Source organism: Hermetia illucens, chromosome 1, assembly GCF_905115235.1.
Source record: "Hermetia illucens chromosome 1, iHerIll2.2.curated.20191125, whole genome shotgun sequence".
In the NCBI taxonomy this organism is placed as follows: Eukaryota; Metazoa; Arthropoda; class Insecta; order Diptera; family Stratiomyidae; genus Hermetia; species Hermetia illucens.
In genome coordinates, this window is record NC_051849.1 from 45,463,387 (window position 1) to 45,490,127 (window position 26,741).

Consider the following 26,741-nt stretch of genomic DNA (forward strand, 5'->3'; position numbering starts at 1 on the left):
TCTTGTTTGTAGCACCCTTTTGAAAAGCTAGGTGTGTCTGTGAAAGGTCATAAGTGCCAATTTTTACCTACTATCACGATTATTTTTACTTAGAATAAAATCCAGTTTCTGGGAGAAGTTGTAAGCATTATGCTATGCTATTAAATATGTGCATTTGGTGAACAGTAGCACATATAGGGCCCATATAGCCCTTTATCATTTTGTGATATTTAAGAGCGAACTGGCGTGAGTGCTCCTTAACTGGCAGGAAGTAACAGACAAGGAGCAAAGGTAGAACCCTTTTTTCGTTGCTTTTAGCAGGGAATACTTCGAAGTCGAAATGTCGACGACATTTTCTAGAAAACATTTAAGCTCCTCTTTTTTGTTCTGCTCCAGAGCTTTTTCAGCTTCCACTTCAAGTTCGTCAATCGCTTAGGAGCACTTTCGGGACGGAAGATATAAATTAGCTTGCATCCTCATACAATCGGGTTTATTATATCACAAGGGCAATTACCGCTTTGTTAGCCGGATTTGACAGGTATGTCACTGCTAGATTTAGTTCGATCCTGGTATTTTTTCAAAAAAAAGCGAAATGAACGCCCCTTCAAAGAAGGTTTTCTGCACTTCCATACCAAAGGACCTAAAATAACTCAAGCAGCTGGTACAAAATACATCCACAATTCGAATTCAAAATACATCCAATATTATTCCACCGTCATTAATAAATGATTTTGGGCTTTGTTAACGCTAACCTCTATGATTCCGCAGCTGATTTTTTTTGGATTAAGGGATCCTAGGTCTGCATTCACTTGATGTCCGATCAGACCAAATAGAAAACAACTTGCTCCTACTTATGGTCGACGGATTCCTATTTTTGGGCTTAGTACCCAAATAATCAAAAAATACAAGACGATCAACGATTTCGGTCACAATGTTGCTAAGACAAAGGCGAAATAGCGTCTAATAAGTTGCCTCTGTCCTCGACGAAACCGTTAGCAGTCTTTGTTTTTTTAGTTTTTCCCAACTGAGTAATTTTCGAGGTAGTACTATGGAATTTTGAGACCCGACACCGTTTTCAGAGATAGCAATCCGCTCTATAGAGGGTCCTAGCGTCCAAAGTGGTGGTTGCGGTTCTCGAATCAGAATGCGGTCTAATTAGTTGAAGGTATCTAAAGTGTGCGGATGGCTCAAGTGGTTAGAGCGCTGGGCTGTCGTAGCGGAAGGTCCCGGTTCAAATTTCACTGGTAGCAGAGGGATTTGTTATCGTGACTGGATGTCGGATACCAGTCGACTCAGCTGTGAATGAGTACCTGCGTCCAATCAGGATAATAATCTCGGGCGAGCGCAATGCTGACCACATTGCCTCCTATTCTGCTCTAACACACTTCAAGGCCCTGATCCAATATGGATTGTTGCGCCAACGATTATTATTATTATTATCTAAAGGTGTCAAAACTTCTTTGTGGATGATACAATGTAAGAAACACGTTGAGCTTATAATACAATTATGCATATCCTTTCTGTTAGCATAATTAATCAATCTGTGAACAGGGAACTATGCATCTGATTCTTTTATACAGCGTGATCCTATTCGAATCTCCGAAGTTGGCAGCACCATAAATTAAGTTACTGTCGTAAATCATAAAAGTGAACAACCCCAAATGATACTTTACAATAATGCATTTGCAAAATGGAGCGTTTTACAACTGCTCATCGTGTTAGAGTTATTAAATTCTTCCATAAAAATAACTACTGTGTGCGGACTGAATATTGCAATTAATGGTCTGATTATGGTCATTTTAATGGGCCTATAGTGCGAGTAATTCGCAACGTAGTGAATAAATTTCAATGGATTGGGAAAGTTTGGGGTAGAGTAAGGGGTTTAAATGCGTAGTAACATTTTCAAATAACTGTTTGCATGTGACTAGTGAAAATTTCATAACTGGAGCCCGGAAAGAAAAACATACTGGGGATACAAAGTGAGAACGTTGACAATTCTGCTTACCGATAAAAATAGAAACAAAAACGGAAAATTTGGCGAAAAGCGCAATAAGGATAACTTCAGGGAAACTATTGTAACAATGAATCTCGTATTTACAATGAATAATCAGCTACAGGCTAAAGAACTATGATGGATAGTCCGTTTAATTATGAGACATTATTATTTATATACGGAGTACGTTCTAGCATTGGTTGATTATTGTGTCAAAAGTTATTTCCTTGATCAGTGCTAATTTTTCTTGCATCTCCAAATTTTTAATAAAAAAAGGTTTTCTTCTGGTTTAATTATAAGATCAGAGTGTTGAAGAAGGGCCGCGTTCAAGGTCAAGATTCGATACGAGCTACTGTATACCTCGCAATAAAATTGATAGTCAACTCATCAAAAGCTAAAAAATACAAAGATAAGTCGCGTAGCTAAAAAAGATTGTTTTTGATGTGGTAACTCAATAAGGAATAAATCAAAACTTAGTATGTGGAGAAGAAGTACGGAGAAAAAAAGATTTCACTAAATTATCTCAAGTCACAAGTTCTTATGGATATACGAGCATATCAGAATGAATGAGAGTCGTTTCCTCATCATCCAACAAGTCAGTGCAATTCTACTTAGATATGACACCACTAACTTACAAATTGAGGTAATTAAATTTCTTTTTTAGTATAATTTAAAATCAGTTGCAATAGATACATGTATGTAGTTTATAGTTGAAAAACGACTTAGAGCGTGGATGGATGAAAGTTTTTAGTGCACTAAAAATTAGCTAAGAGAAATGTTTAGATGCATCTTGCGCTAACTTTTCACCGAGGCGTAGCGCATTACATTATTCATTCATTTTATTGTAGTTTTTCTAACCTTGTATTAATTTTTGGCATTAAAAGTTTATTATTAGGTACGCAATGGTTTTAACGGAACCAAGTATTTTTTTCAAGATAAACCAAAAATATTCATAACTATTGTGCGTTTCTAAATTTCAAAATTGTTACGACCTTTCTAATCTATGCTCTAGTTACATTGAAATACTCTATGAAGTAAGAATTTGTAAGATTTTATATATGTAATTATACGGATATCAACGCCAAAAGGAAATCAGAAGCCAGAAGCGGTAAATACTTATGAATAGGGCAACTTAAACCTAATATAAATTTTTAAGTAATGGAACGATTTTCATCAAACTTCCCAAATCGTGCCCTATGATATGGCCTATCTATTATCATAATTGAAAAAAATATATATTTATAATGTAAATTTAAATTAAATTAAATTATGGTAATATAATATTATTAAATTCATTTGAACATATATTTTTTGATCATGTTTTCTCAAGTTTTTCGATTGAGTCTTTAAATCTGTACTTCCTCCCTCTCCCAGTGACAGTATCAATATTTCCACCAAAATTCCAACAACCGTTTGCAAATAAATTAACTATTATAGGCGGTTAGTAAACGGATAAATTCATTTAAGAAGACAATTTTGATATATCTAAAATATGCCTTAGCCGCCTATAGGTTGGTGAGCCTTTAGCTGGTTTTAGGCAGCATATTTAACAGGGAAATAGGATGACAATGAAATGAAGAAACGGTGAAACTGGGGAACAGGAATACTTCCAACTATTCAAAGACAATTGAGGTGTATCATGATAAGTAATTTAAATGTAGCTTACACTTAGATGAGCAGAGAAAAATATTTGTCTCTATTGGAGGAACGTAATTTTCATAGCAAAAGTTCCTTTTGAGAACGTTCTTTCACCGTTTCTACCCATGACAATAACTCGCAGACACTTGGTAAAGGTTCACTTTTAGGGCTGTTCTCCTTTTACCTGTACCATCCATATGCAAGGTTTCTTATTAACATTGACCCACTTCTTCTTTATTACAAAGGCGCATGTATAGGATATCAACAAAATCCTCATCATCATGAATCAAAGTCGAAACTTATTAATGCTGTCATAAGTTTTCTATATTTCAACAATTTGATGATGCATCCTTACAATTTCTGGTTTGTTAGCGTAAATTAGAGGCTTGACATAGCCAAGAGTCTAAAGGCTTTAAATGGGAAGAAAGAAACGATCAATTATCAGATATTCTTAAAGTCACGCAGTTCCAATTTATTACAAGAATAATTAGTTAACATGGAGCGATACGGGCTGACAAAGCCTTCTAATCGCATTAATTTTTCAGTAAAGTTCGGAATTGTCATTTGGCTTTTCCTCTTGGTTTGATACAATCTTATACAGACGTACACGTCTTTTCAAAATACGCACTTTTGGCATTTGGCATATGAACTCAGTGAATAAATTCGATTTTTTTCACCAAACATACTATGGTTCCTTTATCAGGTCACTTATAAAAGCTACAATTTGAGCATATATAATATGTTCTTCATTCAATCCAAACTTGATGAAAAAATTCGAATAATTTCTAAACGGCCTAAAAGCATGTATCTGTAATGAAAATCGTAAAGTTTGATGAGTACAAATTTAGCACATGTCAAAACACGGCATGGAGCATATATAGTGATGCACTATAGAGGGAAACCTCCAACTGATCCGGTCATATAGGAAATAAAAATAAGATGTACTAAGAAACCCTCAAAAAATTACACTCTTCCAAAAAAAAGTAAGAGGAGTGATCTGCATAGGTCATATCGAATTTGGTCTAATAAATTAAAATTTAGTAGCGGAAAGTAACTATTTTACGAAAAATTTTTGAAATGCTTTATCCTCTTATTCATTGGATGATAAAAGTGGGTACAAGTTACACAGATTTGGGACAATTGGGAATCGCTATAAAATTATAGTGCCAAGCCAACAAGTCGAACTTTTCTAAAGGAAAGATATTGTCACATCTTTTAATAAAGAAAATTTTAACCAATAAAGGAAACCTCTTTTTAAGGTTTTTGTTTAAAACAAAACAAAACCTTATTAAAATCAATTTACTGCCTGTCTGTTTGTCTGTCACACGCACTTTTCACTTATAAGTTCACTCTAGAAGTACCAAATTTTGCAATAGCACAATGCCATAATACTGAAAATCCGTCTATCCATTACCATTTTCTCACGGATTTACTGCATTTTAGGCCATAGAAACAACATGCTGACGTCATAATTAACGAGAATAATTCACAAACGAGAGAGAATGCTCAGAAGAATTTTTGGCCCCCTACATGAGAATGGACGATTCCGTAGCCTACATAACGAGTAAACCTATGAGCGCTACCACCACCGTCTGGTTGTGGATAAAATCCGGCTCGACAGGTTGCGGTGGGCGGGTCACTTAATCCCTATGGATGAGGATGATCCAGCCCGGAAAGTCTATAAGGGCAATGTCTATGATAGAAAAAGAAGACGAGGCAGACCTTGTCAGGACGCCAGACAGCTTTCAGGGATATCGAATTGGTGGATCTGTGCGCAAAATCGGGGTGTCTGGAGTTCCTTATTAAGGCAGGCCTATACCGGATACCGGTTGTTGCGCCGTTGATGATGATGAATTGACAAACGGGTAGAATACTAAAGTCCCATATATGAAGAAGCTCTTTTCTTCACTCCTTTTCAGTATCTGTTTTGGGTTAAAGATTTATATCAGAAGGAAGATTGTATATTCGAGCCAACATTACTAGAGCATATTCAAATTTGAAGGATATGATTATAGAAAAGCCACATAATACCCTCTCTGTCTCGCTCTCCCGGTTTCGAATCATTGTTCGCCTTGTTCGTCTGCTGATGCAGGTTTATCACTTGCACAGTATTAGGTGTGATGATAAAGCAGCCGAACTTGTTCACCTTGTTCGTCTGCTGATGCAGGTTTATCACTTGCACAGTATTAGGTGTGATGATAAAGCAACCGAAGCATTATCACAAAGGATCTGTTCTGATCATTAAGAAATTGAAATACAAAATCATAAGCAATCCTCTAAATAAAAACAGAAGCTAGGATCGCTTACCTACTAGAAGAAAGTTTTGGAATCACGATAGCGTAATTTTTATGGAAAAGTGCCAAAAATAAAAGCACACAATAGAAAATTTCACTGAATACTTTGTGGAATTCTGATGAAGATTGCGATGAAAAGATCATAAGAACTAAACAACCCAAGTTAGCCATGGTCCTAGACTCAAACAAGCAAAAAGTGTTGAACAACCGTGGTAGAGATCATCAGTAAAACAAATACCGTCATAAACCTGCAGTTGCCGAATTCCTTTATAATTTCTTTTAGCGATAATATCTGATCGACTGCTAATCACTGAACAGGTTTGGGACAGTGTTGTGTTACCGTAAGTTATACTTCTAAATATGGAGTCATAGCAAAACTAGTTAAACTGATTAAAGTTGTAGTATTCAATTAGACACTGAGATGGAATTACACAATCAATTAACAAAAACATTTAAGCTCCTGACTAAAGTAGACTCTAAAAGGTCGCCATAAATCTAGAGAACATGTGACCGGAAGCATGTTACTGTAGTTTCATAATTTTAAATAATATAATTATATAACATATTATATAATTTTTTGATCAATATTCGAGATTGTCAATAATCCGGTAAATATAGTATTATGGCATCGTGGTCGAGGGAGACTGGAAAGGTGTGGAAATACCCTAATGAATTCTAGGAATTTGATAATCTGATCTGATTTTGCTTACGAAGAAATCATACTACTCCTTTTCACCGTGGTTAAGAACAAAAACATCACATTGGTAAATTAAATTGATAACACACGAGACGTTAGTTTGGTTAAATTATTTAACAGGAAGTCCGGAACAATAAACTAACCCATAAAATACGTTCAAAATTTCCTGACTCATTTCATATTCAGTAGGATTGAAGTAGGTTTTGACAACAAAAGCACAAGTTTGGCAAGTTTATTTATCCTTTTAATCCACTGGTAGGGCTGATAGAAGAAGAAAATGATGATTGCAGATGGAAAACTACAAAGTTGTATTTCTTGCACAGCAAACGCCAGGAAGAAAGCGACCAACCAACAACTACTACTAATCAGTTTTATAGATTGGAGTATATTTATTTCTAATCCAACAAATTTGAAATATTCAATTATTAATGACAAAATTAAAGAAGGTTCTCCCTTTTTTCGCAATAAATTGATTTATTAAATAAATTTCGTATTTCGGGAACCTTCTTTAATTTCTTCACCTTAAATACTGGCTTCCAAATCACTCCAAAATAGCGAATATGATTTCGTTATGTCTTAAACGACAACTTCATCAAACTCATGACTTCTATTCAAATTTCTACTACGAAAGCGTTCAAGTTTGGCAACAATTAATTTAACAAAAAGAAAGTTACATTCTACAACAGTGCAAACATAGTTTTTCTGGATAATTGAAAAAAAGTGAATAATTTACCATCAGATAACGCGGAAATGACAATCAATGACTGAACAAAAATGTTAGGAAAAACCGGTGAGGTAGACAGCAATTGATACAGTGAAATTCTCAAAAGAAACAAACAAATGAATGATGATAAGCAATGATCGGTTTTTTAAGCTTACCAAGCTGAGAGGCTGTCCTATCAGAGCTCAATCATTTTCAGACAGTAAATGAAAGGGTTTTCTGTTGACTATTGAATCAGCTTTTGATATTGATTTGGCGCTTAAACATTTGAAAATAGTATGTTGAATAAAATGAGAGATAATTTGTTCACGGAAAGAAACAATTTATGTTGATTAAGCTTTTCTTGAGCAATATGGCTCCCTTTTAGAAAATTATGAGCAAACATTAAAAGGATTTTCTGGTATTAAATTTCTATTAAATTAGAGGAATTCCAATAAGCGAAAGAAATGATAATCCGATAGTGCAGACTGAAGATTATCTGAGCTTACCATGTGGTTGTTTGATATCAATCTTCAATAGAAAATTATTTCGATCTGAAGAATGGAGCAGAGCTTTCCCGAAATGCGGAATAAAAATAAATTCTTTTTAGTTTTATTTGCATATCTAAAATAACTTATTCCGCCGAACGGTAATGCCTTTTATTTTAGTTCGCATCAACCGATATTCCGGGAACAACCAACGGATAAGTCATTTTTTCCCCTTTCACAAATATGTGTTATATACAGAATATAAATCGGCTTTATGAATACATGTATAATTCATTCAAATTTTCCTTATTCTATTATACTATTCCAGTTCTTAATCGGCATTGTAACAACATATAGGACCTAATTTAAGTTTTTTCGTCTCCACATGTTTTCACAAGGATATTTTACTAAATACTAAAAATCTTACGGACTTTTTGAAGGATTTAATACAGCCGAAAATTGCTAGTCACCTGGCAAAGAGTGCTCAAATATCTTTTAAAAAATGTTTCAAAATTAATTGGGGACCCCGTGCGAAAAGTTCTTTTAAACTCAATATTAAAAGAACAAAAAATTTGATTGATTGGAATTAATTATGATATATTCCTGCATTAGAAACTTACGTATTTTGGTGATGTGACTACTGAGCCTGATTTTGAATAATTGTGTGAATACTGAAAAAAGAAATAAATTAACCATTAGTGATGAAATATTAAAATATATTAAAGAAAAATAAAAATTTTAGAAAACTTGATTTCATTTCTATTCATCAATTTTAAACCCACTGATTTTTATGTTGCGCCTTTCAGGCCACTTTAAAATTATTGGACCATAAATGATAAGATTCTTCATTGTCGGTTTGCCACCTTTCCAGTGAATATGATAGATAGTAAATGGATAATACTACTAATAAAGCTATATAGATTAACAGATCAGACTCGTTTCAAAATGAATGTATTATCTTAATTTTGGGTAATGATGCTGGAATTATTTCGGTATCACACCTAATTCTGCAACTAATATCGGCGAAAAGGGCCCGATGCTAACCACGATAAATCTTATGGAATATACCTGGGCTATATATAGAGTAGGTATGGTTTAACTAAATATTTCACAAAATATAAGGTAAACTAACTCAGATGACTAAATTGACCTAGAAAAATAACGAGATAGGTGACATAATACCTCCAACTATCCCCCTCAGCGCACTGCTGAACACTTCTTCTTCACAGAGAAAAGACGAAAAGAAAAGAGTACACTACTGAAGATGATTGATTCCTAAAATACAGTAGTTGCTTAATATCAACAAAAGTTTTAGCCAAAAACGGAATGTTCTTCAATTTTGCCCATTTACTGAAACACTGGCTAACAAATATCCAAACAATTCTGAACAAAATATGTCCATACCTCAAAAAGTAATGCAAAAATGTTAAATCAAACATTCGAACTGTCTTCTTACAATAGTTCGCACAGCCTTGGTAGTAAACAAAATTAAATAATGAAAAAAAAATTCCTATCTGTTCGGGAACAATGCACATATAATGACATAGGGTCCCAGGTACTGTAATCTATCTGTAATATGGAAAATTCTCTTGACAGATCTGTCCTCAAAGGCCATGACCATTTTGAAGATGCAGGCTACAATCAATATTTGCCACTTTTGCTGAGGATGGAGTCATAGCAGAGGTCCCAGCACCTTACGTTCACCAATCCGCGTCCACGTTTCCATAGTCAATCAAGTATTGTGACTTTCTTTTTGGGACCTGATCGACAAAAGTAGATACACTTTTGATGGAGGCCACCAATATTTTTTGGGCGAGTTGCTTAGAGTTTCTGCCATTCCTCTGACAAGAAAGTATTTCCGTGGCTCGACGACAACCGCATTAAAAACGGCTCGTATTAAGTTTGTGGAACTGAGGCTGAATTCCTCTGTGAACAGACGCAATTGCGACATGTAAGCCAAGGTAAGGGATCATCATATGATAGTCTTTTGTGAAAAGAATATTAGCACCTCTTTTCTTACTTACAATCATAAGACAACTCCTACATCTATTACTGACTGCGAAGTGGTTAACCTGATTAGGTATTCGTTGCCTGTTAAATCGAATAATATAAATCTAAAAACCTTCAACTATTTTGATACAGTCACCAAAGCCATCACATTCCCTTTCACAGTTACAAAGGCATTGTCAGAGCTTACCTTGGCATTTATTTGCTCATAAAAAGTATCATTCTCCAATCTATCGGAAATCTCCATTTGTCCGTAACACTTCATAATTGCAAGGTTTCTTAACCTAGTCGTGAATAAAACAGTCAAGCTCTTGTCAGGGACCAGCTCCCAAGTTGTGAAAGTGGGTCTTACGGTAGCCGTCTACAGCAGCCATTAGGCTTTCCAGACTATAAAAACACAATACCACAGGAGGGAGAAGAATATTCTCCAGATATCAACTATCTCACTTCACTGAGACCCAGCTAATATCGCAGGAATTCCGCATAAGTTGGAAAAAGCAAACATTCTGGAGTGTACCTTCCAGAAATCAACTGAAAATCGATTTCGATATCTAAAAATCGTAGCCCTGAGGTCAATTCCTATCCGAGACGCTGTTGACGTTTTAGAAGCAAAATTGTTTTAAAATCGGTTAGGCTGCTAGCCAAAAAATTTCTATCCTTTTTTTACGCCAAACATTCAAAGCGTATTTTTAAACCCCAGCTCAATGGGGTATAGTTTTAGATGGCTTCGCAACTTCTAGCACTGTGACGACAATATAGTCTGCTGCACTGCCTCTGGTCTATACTGAAGACAAATTGCTATTTCATATCAATATGAAGAGTTCCTCCAAAAATTTGTCTGTTTAGCGTATGCTTTACAATGATACATAACCTGGGGAGATTTCTCATTAAATTGAAGTATTGGTTACCCGCTTCAAACCAACGATCAAATACATTGGTGGGAAAAATAAGATAAACAGACTATGAGTGACCACACTAAAGACAGGCTAAGGACAGAATTGATGGTTACAAATCCGATACTAAAATAGAAGGTGGACATAGAATGCTGTACCGGCTTATTATTGCGTTGATGCACATGTCATATATATATGATATATAGGTTCCAAGATATTGAATTATTAATCAGAAAAACTTCAGAGGCCCTCAAAGTTCACTTAACAAATATTACAGTCAACAAAAAAACGCAGCCCCGGGGTTATCAATGATAGGTTGTTGCTGTTTCAAAAAAATACTAAACAATGCTTATTGGTAAAAGCCAATAAGGTTTGAAGCATCACGTAGAGTCGAGTCCCGCTTACCCGGTAATGATTTGCATATGAGCATATATCATGTGCTGAGTGGTTAGAGCACAAGGCTGTCGTACGGAAGGTCGCGGTTCAAATCTCACTGGCGGTAGTGGGGTTTGTATCGTAATTTGACTTGGGATACCAGTAGACTCAGCTGTGAATGAATACCTGAGTCAAATCAGGGTAATAATCTCGGGCGGGCGTAATGCTGACCACAATACCTCCTTCAGGGTAATGTAATCCTGTAGTGTACCGTTACGGTCTTGAAAGAAGTGCTCTAACACACTTCAAGGCTCTGATCCAATATAGATTGTTGCGCCAACGATTATTATTATTATATATCCCTTTCTATTTGCAATAAACACTTTTTTCAATATTTTTTTTTAACTTCGACCGTCTGAGTGTTCTTAACTTAGTTATAAACTTTCTGAAATAAGAAGGTCCGGGTCCGGGTGACGGACTTCATTAACTCACACTGAGTTGTCGAAAAGGGCAAAGGAGAAGTGGAGTCCCTTACGTAAGACACATCCTTCCTTAGAACTGAGGATAGTCGATGACGATAACGGTGATTGAAACGTTTTCTTCCGCCACTTTGAATAATATGCCTTTTCTCTATCCACACGTCATTCCCGCGGAAACCAGATATGCAGATAAAGTTCCACTAGAATAGAGGGAGTTCTTAGATGTGAAATCTGGATTGGACTCTTATCCTCACAGAAGCTTTCTAGAACTTAGGACAGACAGCCAAATCTGACAGCTCCTCCTCAGCATGTCTGCAGGAGTCCGGTTGATACTTAGCAACTGTGTGCTATTACTAAACATACATGGCGGTGAGATAACATAGTTTTGGTAACCTTGAGATGCATAGCCAAATGAAAAAATCATTCTGCTATGCATTTCTTTTCCTTATACGGGGATGTCTCAAATACACCATCGTCTGCAATTATATGCCCTTTTTTCCACATAATTTGCTGGTGAGGTATACTTCACTCTACTGTGTAGCAAAATGTATCACTAATCTAGGAAACAATAAACATAATTCTTCCATATAACAACTACGGCCTTGGTTTCGCTAGGAACCTTCAATTATTTTTTTCAAATTTTGCTTAAGTTTGTAATCGCCTACGTAAATATTATGATTCAGTTGAAAAATTTCTGCGATCTATGTCTGCTCTTATCGTATGAAAAATAACAAGGAATCCATCTAGCAGCCGATTGTCACGATCTTTTGAACACTTCCTTAACAATGTTGACTTCAGCGGCGAACGTGGAATTAGAACATCTCGCAATCTTTTCTTATTTTGTTTTTTCCCCATTTGGAGTTTGAATGAAATTTTGCTGTGCAAGTAATAAACCGACTTCAGCGGAATAGCACACAGAAGAGATCAAGCATCCATGACGAACCGGGATTTGAACCCGAACAAATGAAATGGAGAGATTGACTGAAGCTTAACCAACTCAATCAACGTAATAACGTGAAATTCGATTCAGATTATATTGACAAAGTGATTACAATCATGAACTATTGCAAAAATTAGATACCTAATTATTATAGAGATTATATAGTAACTATCTCAAAATCAAACTCAATATCTGTCGCAACACATTACAAATCCATAATAAGCAGTTATAAAAAATCCCTCAAAGACCACCGACAAAATGCAATTGACGAAAACACCTTTACAAAATATCGGGTAATTCCAAAGTTCAGATAGAAAGATAAAAAAATCAACATATCCAAATAATCGCATCTTTCTAAATTTCACACAATATTTATCGTACGAAATCAATGTTGTAATTCACATTAAACCTTGAAACCCTGTCAAAAAACTTGCTTTCAAAATTTTTCTCAAAAAAAAGTTCAGATTCATTGCTCTTGCTCGAACCTTCTTTGCAACAAAGTCTCATGAATGGAATGAAGTCTTCTGATATCTTTCCATCGTCCACTTTCTTTTTGCTTTTCGTAGATACTTTGACACCAACTATGGTTTACACATGTCTCTGTTATGTTTACCTTATTTGAGGATTACAAATATATTGATCGGAAAACTACGTATTATAAGTCTAACGCAATGTGCGTTCAGATAAACAAAAACGGTGATATAAAAGCGCAAATAGCGTATGAATAATCAGGACCGACAAATCAAGCAAAAGTAGCTTATCAAATTTGCATATTGCTCAGACACCTGTCGAAATGCATTAAAAATGAAATTTCAGTTTTGGTTAATGAGGTGAATCGATATATGGGATAAATCTATGGGGATTAGACAGAATAGTTGAAAATGTGGGGTTTAATGGAAATGTTTGGTCGATTTAGGGCCATGATTTTGTGAACCATTTAAAGCAGTTTTAATCTTGAATATTCATGGCCACACATCTTATTTGGAATTGATAATCATCAATTTTCGTCCATGTTAAAGGAAATCCAAAGGAAATTATCCTACTTCCCGTTTTATTATGCTGTTCGTTTTGAAAACGCTGTACACTTAATTAAGGGAAGAAAGATTTGATTGATGACAATCCTATCTGAACTCGGCAAACCATTGCATTAAAAAATGAATAAATTTGCTAATTATTTTGCAATACCCTGCAATTAAATTGAAAATCTGGCCATTTCAAAACTAATAATATAATAATCTCTTCGAATTAATGACGCATCATGAGACATTACTTTCTATTTTTTTAGGTAGACATTTTGATGTCTCAATTTGTGCCTAAAAATTTCCATCAAATCTGCAGTTGCAGAAATCGCAAATTTCACACCTAAATCGTGGCTGTCATTAAATTTTTAACAAAAAAAAATATTGGGAAACATGACAAGCCACCCAAAAATTAGTTGCTTAAGAACAACTTTTTTGGGTAATTTTAAAATGAGATTTTTAGCTCAAGGTATTCAATTTTTGCATTATTGCATTTTGAATTCGTTACCAACCACAACTTTAGAGAATAAAGTCATCCACTCAGTCAACATAAAGGGCTCTGGGACGGAATTGAGCCCAGGTTTGGCAATGCTCCTTCCTCAAAAAAATACCATAACTACGCCAACTGCTTTGCAGGCCTGCATGCGTAAGGAAGGTGTAAATTTTTTTTTACAGAATATAGTCGCGTGTAATGTCAAATGAAAGGGCTTAATTAGGACTTTTCGAAAATGATGATATTTAGTATACCGGAAACAGGGGAGTAGGGGCTCGAATTGTGTTTCATGTTCCCTGCATCCACATGAAATCTAGTCCTCAAACATCTCATTCCAATATCTGCTTAAATAAAGTTAATAATAGTATATTACCCTATTTGAAATTTAACTGAAAACCACCCTTAAGTTCATGCTAGAAGTACAAAATGGCATGGTTTTAAGTAATAATATAATACATAATTTCGGAAAGTTTGACAAAAATCCAACTATCATTAACAAAGTTATAGAAGGTCAAAGTTGTGTATTTCAGATGAATTTATCACATTCTAAGACGTGTATGACGTCATCATCATATAAGGTGAACTCATATGAACGGCAGAATTCCAGTTTCGAAATACATTTGTATATCAAGGAATATTTTGAATTGGAGGTATAGGCGAATGGGAAAACGTGTATACCTGAAGCGTCCAGTTTCCGGTACGCCGGCTTGTTTTTTTTTTTTTTACATTGTGTAGCTTTTTTAATCAATACGCAAAATGAGGTAGCAAGACGATCCTTTGTAACAAAAACCACAGAAACACAGAAATAATGGGTGATAAATTTCAATCTCGCCCAGTATCTTGAAGATGCAGGATACCTTGCGTACTTTTAAATGTTTAAACTGAGCAATTTACTTAACTGACTCAATTGCTCAAGTGGCCGGACGGCTTTGGGCACGTATTTTCCACAGTTCAAAATTTACAGATGATAGAGAAAATCATAGGAGATGAAAATCTGATCAAGCCATCCAAAAACTAAGAAGTATGAGGAAGGATAGGAAGACGAGGTTATTAGGGATACCGATTAAAGAAAACGGGTCGACAAAACGGAAGCTGGACGCTTCAGTTATAAAAGGTTTATATGTTTTTATTTAAAAACATTTGAGTGGACATTTGGCCCATTAGTACTTGGCACGTAATGTATTATATATAGTAGTTAGTATCAGCGCGATTTCCACCAAACTTTCTTCAGATTTTTCGGTAGTTAGATTCTAAGAATGAGTTCGTGAAAGAAGTAACCATATTTCAGCTCCCTCTTTATACATTAAATATCAGAACTGAGACCAGATTTGAAAAGTACTAATCGACACCTTTCATTTGTTACATCATATGATTATATTTAGTTAAAAGCAATTTCCAGTTAAGATGGTCACTTTATCAAGGAATGTAGGAAGTACGCCAACATTCGTGACTAGCACAAGGCGAGAGATTCAAAGCATAACATCAAGGAATATTCTTATGAATGGGCTAATCAGGAACTGGAGAATTTCGAATGAACTTTCAATGGGGGATCACAGAATATTGACGGGAGAATAACGTAGCAGTAGCAGCATAGCTTATTTAGGCGTAAGAGTGACATCAAAAAACAATAGTTGAACACTTTTTAGCTCAAGGCATTTCATTTTTTGCGTTACTGCATTTAAATTTCGTTACCAATCACAACTTTATAGAAGAAAATCATCACTTGGTCAATATAAAGGGCCGGAATTGAACCCTGGTTTGACAATGTTCATTCCTCAACTATATACTATAATTGTTCCAACTGACACAGTCATCAAAATAATAGTCACCGTTTTTTTAATCAGAGATTTACCGGTTTATCTATCTATCATGGACGATTGGAATATCGACTAAGTTTCTTTTTTATTGTAAACGACAAATCAAAATGAACCACCTCTTAGTTTCCGGTTTCAGCAAGGTCTTACGACCAGCTTTTACGAGACTTTCATTTGTAACTAAGATCGGAGTAAAGAGTTTTCAGGATTTTTAACATTCATACAGTAAGATAATTCGCTTAGAGATGACCGATATTCGGATGACTTAAAACTCTATATCGAGGTTAGTCATTTTGATTGCGGTTACCAAGGCCATGTTTTCTCACCATATATGAACTGATGTCACCTTTAGAAGGATTATCCTACACTAAGTCGGTTGCTCATAGAAATTTTCCTGAATATAGTATGGCACCGTACATGGCTTCAAAACATTTCAAATTTCAGGTAATACGCAGGTACGGACGGTTCATGTTTGCTTTCAAGGTCCTGCATTCGATACTCAAAATGATTACATTTAACGAAACTTTTTAAACCTTAATTTACCATTGGAGACCCTTTGGACCCTAGCAAACTTCAATCGACGCGAAAAAAAATAGAGAATAGAGATTATTATTAAAAATTATTAAAAATCAATTTACTGTCATTCCACCCGTCTGTCACAAACACTATTTTTAAAAATGGCTAAACCTATTGAGATTACGTATGCAGACTGTGAAGTCCCACGCATACAGGGAATGATTTGATCTTAAGTGGAGTGTAAGGAGTTCTAAATTTTTTCTCTAATATAGCCGTGTGGGGTATCGAATGAAACGTCTGGACTGGTACTGTATGGAGCAGCGCCTCACTTTAACAACGGGATTAAAATTTTAAAAAGTGAAAATTTCAAGTAAAACAATTACACAAACAAAAAATCTGAAAAAATGTGATGGCGCCTCTGTGTGAAATCTAGAACTTATATCGACCTCTGTTCAAATAAGGTTAATATCTTCAAATTATACTTCCCTAAATTCATCCTAGGATTACTAAACGTGCGTACATAGAAACGTATGACATAATACAGGGCAATATATTGGCTTTTTATGCGGAAGTGATACCCCCGACCTCAAAGCTCTTTCAACGATTGAACATGCGATCACAAAGACAAATTTGGGCATCATATGGGTCTGCGGCTCTAAAAGTCACCATATGTTTCCCTATGGATCAAATGCATTTATAATCATGTGATAAGTCGCTTGTTCTCTGTGCTTTTTGTCCTACCACTTAGAGATGGGTGTGTAGAGTTAGAACAATTTCAATTACCGCGAGCGGTAAAATTCACATTGCTCTACTAGCAGTTAGGCAACGAAGTCCGCAAACCTCTGATAGCAGTCTGTTTTGGCGAAAGTCACCATGCTTTACCTATTGCAGTCCACCAAGGCAAGCAATCTGCAAGGTTTTTGATATTGCTCCTCGATGCGCCGTTTTCGCGTCAATTGTTAACCGAGATACATTCCCAAAAACCTGATTAGTTACATCATACTAACATTCTGCAATTTTACATTGTAAATGCAATCTCAGAGGATTCTGATAATTATGGAATATTGAAGAATTAAAATGGAAAAATCTTGTACTGATTTACACTCAAAGGATATCTGTTCCATTCAAAACACAAAAATCTAATTATTGATAATAGTTATTATTCATATTATTTCATATAGTGTGTAATTTGGATACAATAAATCATCATAATTTTATATATACATAAATATTTCGCATGTTTGTAAGATATCTACTCGCCATAAATTGCATATTTTTCTCAAAGACTTTAGACTTTAGTCTGAACCAAATGATTTAAATATTTACGAAATTAATTTATTTAATTGTTTGACTACACGCCAAACATTTTTTTACATTGTATAAATTTTTTATTGTAATTAATACAGCAAAATGAGCTAATAAGGCGATACCAAGCAACAAAAGTTAATCATTTCTATTTTTTTCATTCTAATGTCATTCGCCGGAGTTTATCCTTCACCAGGTATATGCAGCCGATAAAGGAGACCACGGATGGTTTTATCCGGATCGAGGACGATGTTTTTAAGCTCCGCAACGCTCTATCCTATTAAACTTGTGTTATAGTTCTTTTTAGCGCTGCTAATCCTCATTTCATGGTTGATCTCATAGTACTTTGATTTATTTTCAAAATATCTATTCAATCCAGATGTCAGCATGCCTACGAACTATATTTATGATATTGAAGACTTTTCCTCTCTTAAGCAATGACTTCCAACTCAAAAAATAAGAGAAATGCTTGAAGGTATTCAGTAACAGGTTTAGAAGAAATGAAATTCTCAATAGTAAATACACTAGGGCCACTATAACCATCGCAAGTGAGCAATTTCGAAAAAGAAGGATAAATGAGGGAACCATTGGACGGTTTTCTTTTTTGCGAGTAATTTATTTTAACTCGTATATATATACTGATTTCGCGAACCACTTGGTCCCTTCTTCGGTGTTATACGTCTGTAAGTGTAGAAGAGAACAATAAAATTCCAGCGGAAAAGAAAAACCCTCCAATCGCTCCCACACGGATAATATTTCAATGCACGTGCACAAGGAATCAAAGATGGATACATCTGGTAGAAAATTTGCCGAGATCCATAAAGGAATTACAAAGATTATAGACATCGAATGGAAAAGAGTGAGGGAGAAGGTAAATTTGATGTCGAATAAAAACAATCGCGAACTAATAGTCGCACTTCCCAGGACATGCCGCCCGGAACCCGCCGCGGAAGTCAATAGACTAGTAAAGTATTGTGAGACGAAGGCGCTATCTTTCCACCTCGACTGCGTACAATGGGGAGCAAGGATGCTGATCGAAAAGGTCCTTAGAAGGAAATGAACCAACATTCCTAGCCATAAGCCTATAAAGTACTTTTATTAGCGGGATAGCTAGGAACCAGAAAGCATCGGCAGCAATTCTAAATTATTATATATAGGGTGATAAGGAATCCTATGAGATCAACAACAGCTACATAGTTCATTTAGGAGCGGGCAGCAATATCAGGAACAAACTGAAAACAATAACGGAGGACTTCATAAATGCATACAAGGCCAGCTGTCCTGTTAAGATAGGCACCTCATCAGGGTGCACCATGGTCGAACAAGAACCTAGCAAAGATGCCGATAGATGTGTAATCAAACTTTAACGAGATGAAACAGACCAGGGACTGATACACAATCGCATTGCTGACGTATAGCAATGCGATCAAGGAAATAAAGCCAAATAATTCCAGGAAATTATGATGCCTGAAAATAGGTAAACGTCTGAGGAAGAAGATAAATAAAAGGATGGCTCATCCTTAGAGATGAAATCAAACTAAATAAAACAAAATCAGATAAAATTCAAGTTATAACGAGAGCACTTCCGGATGCCTGCCTAAAAGCAGGGTACAACGCGAAAACCTGGGAAACAGGTGAGAGCGCTCATTGACAACCTGAATTATACTTACTACTCGGCTTTCAAAATTTAAGAATGTGATCACTTGACTGAGAAGATCAGAAGTTATGGCGACAAAAAAGAAAAACAAAGTAAAGTGAAGTCAAGTATAAACTAATAAAAAGAGAAAAAGAATGAAAGCAAACGTTTGATTCAACGATTAATTCGAATTTAGCATTCCAATATAATTTTAACTCAGAGGTCATACCCCAAATTGTATCCACAAGATTTACCATCGATCAGTTTTTTCCTTCCGTGTGTCCGGATAGCTGAGTGGTTAGAGCACAAGGCTTTCGTACGGAAGGTCGCGGTTGAAATCTCACTGGTGGCAGTGGGATTTGCATCGTGATTTGACGTCGGATACCAGTCGACTCAGCTGTGAATGAGTATCTGAGTCAATTCAGGGTAATAATCTCGGGCGAGCGCAGTGCTGACCACATTGCCTCCTACAGTGTACTGTAGTGTACCATTACAGTCTTGAATGAAGTGCTCTAACACCCTTCAAGGCCCTGATCCAATATGGACTTTGCGCCAACGATTATTATTATTATTAGTTTTTAACTTCCAACTGTCGAGCTACTGCTTACCGTTTTGCATTTAGATAAAGAAGGAGTAGTAATTTGGACAACCACTGGACTTTTTGTGTGGGTCTTTTTCCACTAATGCGAACAAATTAAAATTGTAATCAAAACGCCGCTATCAAACCGTCATCACGTTGATTGCATAAGATATCATTTCCCTGCAAAATGAATCTCACACTTCCGGCAGGCAAATTGAAACTTTTACAAGCACTTCAAACTTTCCAATCAATCCCTTCCCAAAAACAACATGTTAAGTAAAACCCAACTGAGCTGCAAAAAACAGTAATTCATAAATTTTATTTACAAACTTATTCGTACTGCATATTGATATCAGATCTCTCTGAAAACACACCCGATGTTGAGTTTTCTGAACTCTCTTTAACCGTGTTCACCACTCGCACGCTTCTCATTTGAATAGGTTGTTATTAGAGGGACTTGAACAATTTGACACTCAGTTAACCGCATCCTCGATCACTTACTCTCTGCACTCAACGACACGTAAAACACTAGATTTCAAATAATTATCCAGGTTTTCGGGCCACCCACACAAAGTGACCAAATTTAAAATTTCACCCACCATTTCACTCAAAACTAGCTGACTCCTGGTAGTGCACCCATCAATCCGGTCACCCGATGTCCCGACTGTCCATGCAGTTGACCATAATGTCAGCAATAGCATAACAACAATATTCAATATTAACTAACGAATATATACAAATCATTTAAATAGGAAACTGATAACTAGTGGATTTTAAGAGAATTGTGGTAGAAAGTGAAGGAAGTTTCTTTGGGTTAAATTTTAAACAAAAATATTACAAACATTACTTTCATACTTGATTCAAATATCTAGTTGACGAATTAGAAATTTGTAGGGAAAGGTGGAGACCAGAACAACTAGAACATTACAGATTACTGAAACTGCCAAAAATTCCATTTCAAGATATGCTGCCACACTTAGAACTAGAGCAGTCCTGGGCCGGACATTCAAACAATTTATACTACTTTTTCGTAGTTTACAATATATAAGTCTTTCAATATGACTTACTGATTGTAACATCAACCCAATCAATAAATCCGCCTTACACCTTGCACTGAAGAAGGGAACGAATGGTTCCCGAAATACTGGTATATGCCAAATAAAAAATAATTGCTTAGCGATGGAAACGAATAATTGCTTTGCTAGAAACAGACAACTGGAAACTCACTCAGTACAGAATAATTCGCTTACGTTTAATAGTAAACGAATTTCAGTTCTGTAATCGAAAAGAAAAGAGGGGATATCCTACTACTTCTTCCGCTAACCGTATGCTAAACTCTATATGCCTTTATTTTCATTTAAATATGCACTTTACGTGAAATACTGGTATCGGCGTGCTGTATGGATAAACCACAATTCATAAACACCTATGTTGCAATAAAGATGCAATCTTGCTACAAAGCTCACAACATGACACAATGAGAAATGCCTGACGTGGGAGTAAACGATTCATTTTAAACAGTCCAAACTATTTCACGTACATTCATATAGGGAAACAGCCATATTGATAATTTTTTTCAAAATCCATCATGTGAAATTATGGGCATCATTAAATTTACCTTTTGGTGACAAAACATTCACCGCGCGCCGATTATCTAATCTAATTATCTAACTCCAAATATCTAAAAGGGTATTGTGTTACTAACCCATTTTACTCTCAAGTCAAGACGAAATACGAACAAAAAGCTGTTTACTTGCCTAGTCATAATCCACCTTTTCAAGTTTCATCTATCACCTTAAATGACCCGATTAACAATGACCTGCTGGTTTCTGCACTTCAATCTGAAATCATGGTCCGGCTTATTTTAGACAGCAGTCAGCAGTCACTCCGATATGGCTTTTTCAAAAAAAAAAACTTGTCATAATGTCAAGCGGTGTGCAATTCGCCATGTGCTTCAATATGAATAATATTTAAGCGTGTAATTTACATACGAGATGATTTCGACCGCAAGTCCACTTAAAGTTATGCATAAAATTTTTTGATGTTCAAATAAACTTGAGATGCGCCTAAATATAAATTTTCATGAATGAAATTCAAACGTGCCTGAGTATAAGTGTATCAAAAACCCACTTCAAGTTATGTAATTTCACTTTAAAGTGCTAAGTAGTTGATGTTATTTCATTACGCTCGTAGGCACACTTTGCCTATAAATTTTGCCTGAAGTGTGACAACAATTACTGGATTCAATTTATGAAAATTATCTAATTCAAGTGTGCAAAAAAATCTGCAAAGGAAAACTAAAAATGGGATATTTTACAAGGAAATGAGAGTGGATAAATAAACTATGATTTATAATGTAAACTTCATTATAGAACCACGAAATATCACTATTTTCCGTTCGCTTATTTTTCACAGGCGATTCTTACCTGGGGGTAAGCATATATATATTTACGAGTTTCGGCACCGCTTGTAATAGTGAGTTCGTTTCAATCACAATTGAATGAAGAAAAGTGTACCATCCATGCCTACACGCCATCATTGACGGTACCTGGCAATGTGTTTAACTGTCGCCATCACTTCCCGAGAAGCTTGCATTGAGCCTCCACTGCTTTGCGCGGCATAGTTTTACGACGACTTACTCGTCGATCATCTTAGAATAGTGGATACTATTGCATACCATATCCACTATAAAAACGTTTATCCTTTCTAATCAACACTTCCAGAGTTGTTTGTCCCGTGCACCGACATAGTCATTTAATATTGTGCCGAGAAAGAAAACCTTAATGAGATGTCGTAAACATTACCTGATGAAAGATTGCAGTTATTGATTGACAGTGGCAGTCATTTTCATATAGAATTTATATAGAAATATAGAAATGTTACTATTTGGGCGTTGAATATCCAGAACTCATAGTGACAGTGAACCGAAAGATTCCACCTTCTCAAACCTTAGATTCTATGCTTATAGCCCAAAACGGCTACCCAAAAACAAAATTTGATGAAAAAAACATTGTTTCAAAAAGATATGAGTTCTTTCTAAAAATATGCCTCAAAACGCAATATTTTCTAGAAATCGAGACAAGAGTCTGGTCACAGAAGTATTTTTGGCCCTCATAGATCTTTAGTTCAATCATCTCCCTGATTACACTTTAATGATGGTGATCATATCGAAGATACAGACGTCAGAAAAGCTGGCTAATCTTTCCGAATGGGGAATCCCTCCATCACGAATTGAGCGACCGCCAATCACAAACATAATAACAAACTAAAAATTAAAGCATGAGTCACATCCCAATGTTAAATCCGTTCACATACAGAAAACCAGCCCCAATCACATCAACAAGAAGAATGAGACATTGGGTATATTCGTCACGATAAGATATAGGTTGCAGGATTATCGGTATGCGATGTTAAATCGTATGTAAAGGACAAAGTTTGAAACTATAACATTCAATGTAGTTCTTCAGCGACCTGTCAGAAATAATGCGCACCATTTTCAATGCTGTCAATCAACTTGAAGCTACAGAATATTTTGTTCACTAAAAAATAAAAAAATTATATTAAAATTAGTTATTTTAAATATACCCATCCACACCTGCTGTTTCAAAGGACACTGATAATTCCTTATGGATAACTTACAAAGAACTGAAGCGACCAAAGTGAGGAATTGTTTTATAAGAATTGAACACTGGAGTAAATTAGTGAAATTATCACTGCCCATTTCCCTAAAAACTGGGAATCGCTGAATATAAACATGATAACCAAAATGTGTATTCATTGGCTTACTTACTTAAGAAGGTACTGATTTACCACCTCAACTAAATTCAATCTTACATCATTTAAGTAGTTTGAAGGGACTGAAACAAGTTCAAGTCTTACGGCGCAAGATCAGGCGAGTATGCTGGGCGAGACGACACATCCCATCCAAACTCCAATAAATTTTTACGGATTACCAAAGGTTTCTTTTATTTCCCATTATTGTGGTGGAACACAACTTTTTTACGGTTGACAATCTCCGAACCCCTTTGGATGACAGAGCCGATCAAAACGTTATATGTCATCGTTCCGTTCCATAGGAGGATCTCAAAAAACATCATCTCCTTCCAATTCCATCACATTTTCTTCATTAAGTTCTCCCCTTCCAGTTGTTTGATGCGGATGTTCACGGCGGGATCAAGGCCGTTTGCGTTGCACAGTTTTGTAAACCATCCACTTTCATAACCAGTTATCATTCCTTGACTGTTTCCTTGACGTTTCAGCAATATATAGTAGATATTAATAAGCGCCGTTAAATCAGTTTTTTTCAATTCATGAGGAATCCAAATATCGAATTTACGTTTGAGTGCAAGTAAACGCTTTTTGACTAACCTTCCTTTTTTTTTTGTTGAGGATGCTGGGAGTCCTGACATCCACTTCATGACGCACCGAACCACTTAGGACCACTTGCGTCCACAGACTCCTCTTTTTTTGGGTTAAACACCCAAGTTTATCAAAAAAATATTGGCGGTTTCATCCAGGGCAGAGGCAACTCATCAAACGTTGCCTCACCTCTGCTCTGGCAGCAGCGTGATCGAAAGTAGCGACAGATGCTAATCGCTTCATTTATATATTATCGCAAACACAACCTTCAATATTTCTGCAGTATATCGCGTCATCATCAGTCTCGGTGGATTGTCCTGACAGAGCAATATCTTAAATACCAAAAATCTTTGCGCGGATTTTCTTAAATCAGTTTTGATATTGGCGCGTTTTTGGAGCATTATTATTGTAAATTTCACAAAAGTTTTCACGGCTTTCGGTCGCATCCTTTCTTTTACGGAAATCAAAGACTAAAATATGGCAAAAATGCGCTGCTTGGTCTACAATTTTCAACTTGTTTTGAAATCTCTAAAACTAAATCAAACAGCTCAAATTTTTCTAAAGAATGAAGATTAAACCTTTAGCTGTCAAAGGACATGTGACCAATATGAATACAAAGGATGCGATTGGTGTCCAAACTTTCCCGGCACAATGTACTGCAAAAAACGCAATTACCTTTGACTCAATCCAATAAAACGTACACAGGAGAAAATTTTACGGTCAGTTACTGGTACTCCGCGTTATCTAGAAAATAGCATTTTCAACTGAATTAACTACGTCCTATTTACCAAATAGAAAACAATTGTCTGATAGGGGAGTTGTGTCGAAAAGTTCTTCTATATCCTATTCTTCCGAACAGGTAACTATCCCCATCTACTGACAAATATCCAAAGATTCCATTCATGAAATTCGGTTGAGATACACCTTTTAGAGTTTGTTTACCGTTGTAGAATTACCACTTGAACACAGTGAGACTCCCATTCGAACATCGCCGAGGTGCGTCATTTATCAAGCAACCTATGAAAAATTGAATCTTATGTTTTCCACTTCCCCCCTTGTTCAAAATTTAATTTTCCCCGTTCCTATCGTGCACCGGATTCTTCGGCCAGATCCCGCTTGACCAATCTACCTTGTTTAGCCCTGAAGTAGTTTTCCGTAACGGTTACCTACTATTGCTCTGGAATTTTGAGGGATAAAACTAGCTGAAAACGAGGTTCGAGAAAACAAATTCACGAGTTTTAAATTAGTCTTCTACTTTAAAACAAGAGCCATACTTACGAAATACCCCAGAGCTTATACAAAATTGACCTAACTTTTTCACTTAAGGATTGAGTAGTTCTGAGTCTTCATGAACTTCATGTCAGACCGAACTACATATTGAAGAGAAAAACTGCTTAGTTCAGGACTAACCATATCTGAAACAAACTTAGTTGTTCAAGGATTCGTCTTGAATCCGTATCTACTTGATGATGGACAGGAGCATCCGGCACGACATCTAGTTAGTTATTTGGTTCTGTTCTCCAAATTCACAGTTATTTCAGTTATTTATCATCATCCGCAGGCCGTGTCATTGACCTTTCACCTTTTGCCAGCTACCCACGGAAAAATATTCCTCCATCATACTGCAATCAGCTGGTCGCCCTGGCTCGTAACCGTCTACTGGGCTATACAACGTGTAATGTCCGCCAACACCCTTTGTGTTTTATATTGTAGTAAGGTAAGGATTAATAAGTCTGGGAAGGTAGTCAACCGTGAGACATTTTTAGAGGAATGTCGTAAACAGTAATTTTACTAAGGATTCAGATGTAAAGGAGGAATTTGGGGTAAAAGGGCTAATAAAATGATACGCTGTAGAAAAAGAAGCGAAGGAAGAGAACTAGATCATCGAAAGAATAATAGATATCCTCAGTGAGCAGCGAGATAAGCGGACGCTCGTTGTCTTGTAAATAATATGGACCAAAAATAACATTAACAACGAAGAGACTTGACAAAAGAGTAAAAAGGAGACACACTAGTTCTTTAAGCAGTGTAGAGAATTGCTTCACTTTTTTTTATATGTGGCAGCATACTTTGGTTGAACCATTTCAGGAATTATGTGGTGCTTTTTGTTCTCTGAAACGCAGTCTGAGACTTCTCCAAAATATGAATAATGTGGACAACAGCACCTCTTTCGTGTATTGTAATGGTATTTTGGCAATAGGCTATAGGATTTCATTTTAGAAAGAATGCAGATGGAAAGCGTCCTTTCAAGGATTCCAATGTTCAAATGGAATTCATTTAAAGTAAGTTAGTTCATCTCCTAGTTAGGCAAAATTGATCAGTTATTTAGAACTAACGTGACACGCATGAAAATTGTTGGATTTGAATTGAGTTTCAAATTTACGCAAGGTAGAAAAGTCTCGGTGCTAACAGATATTTGATTGAAAGACCGTAGGAAAAGCAGAACCGTATAATAGTTCCTATATTAGTTCAATGTAGTTTATATTTTGGTCTAAATTTGTTGATGTTAAAGGGCTTTTCACGAATATTTCTCACA

At 35.9% G+C, this 26,741-nt stretch overlaps 1 protein-coding gene across 2 annotated transcripts in view; it reads right to left on the minus strand.

Annotated features, from left to right (window-relative positions):
• The window catches only part of LOC119646547 (all trans-polyprenyl-diphosphate synthase PDSS1), a 213,702-nt gene that overhangs the window by 80,606 nt on the left and 106,355 nt on the right, over positions 1–26,741 (minus strand). The window contains exon 2 of one of the 2 annotated variants that reach the window (XM_038047021.1): positions 8,410–8,460. The exons of the other annotated variant lie outside the window; for it this stretch is intronic. Coding sequence (XP_037902949.1) covers positions 8,410–8,460 — 51 coding nt within the window. The remainder of the gene's footprint in view (positions 1–8,409; positions 8,461–26,741) is intronic. 2 annotated transcript variants of the gene reach the window in all.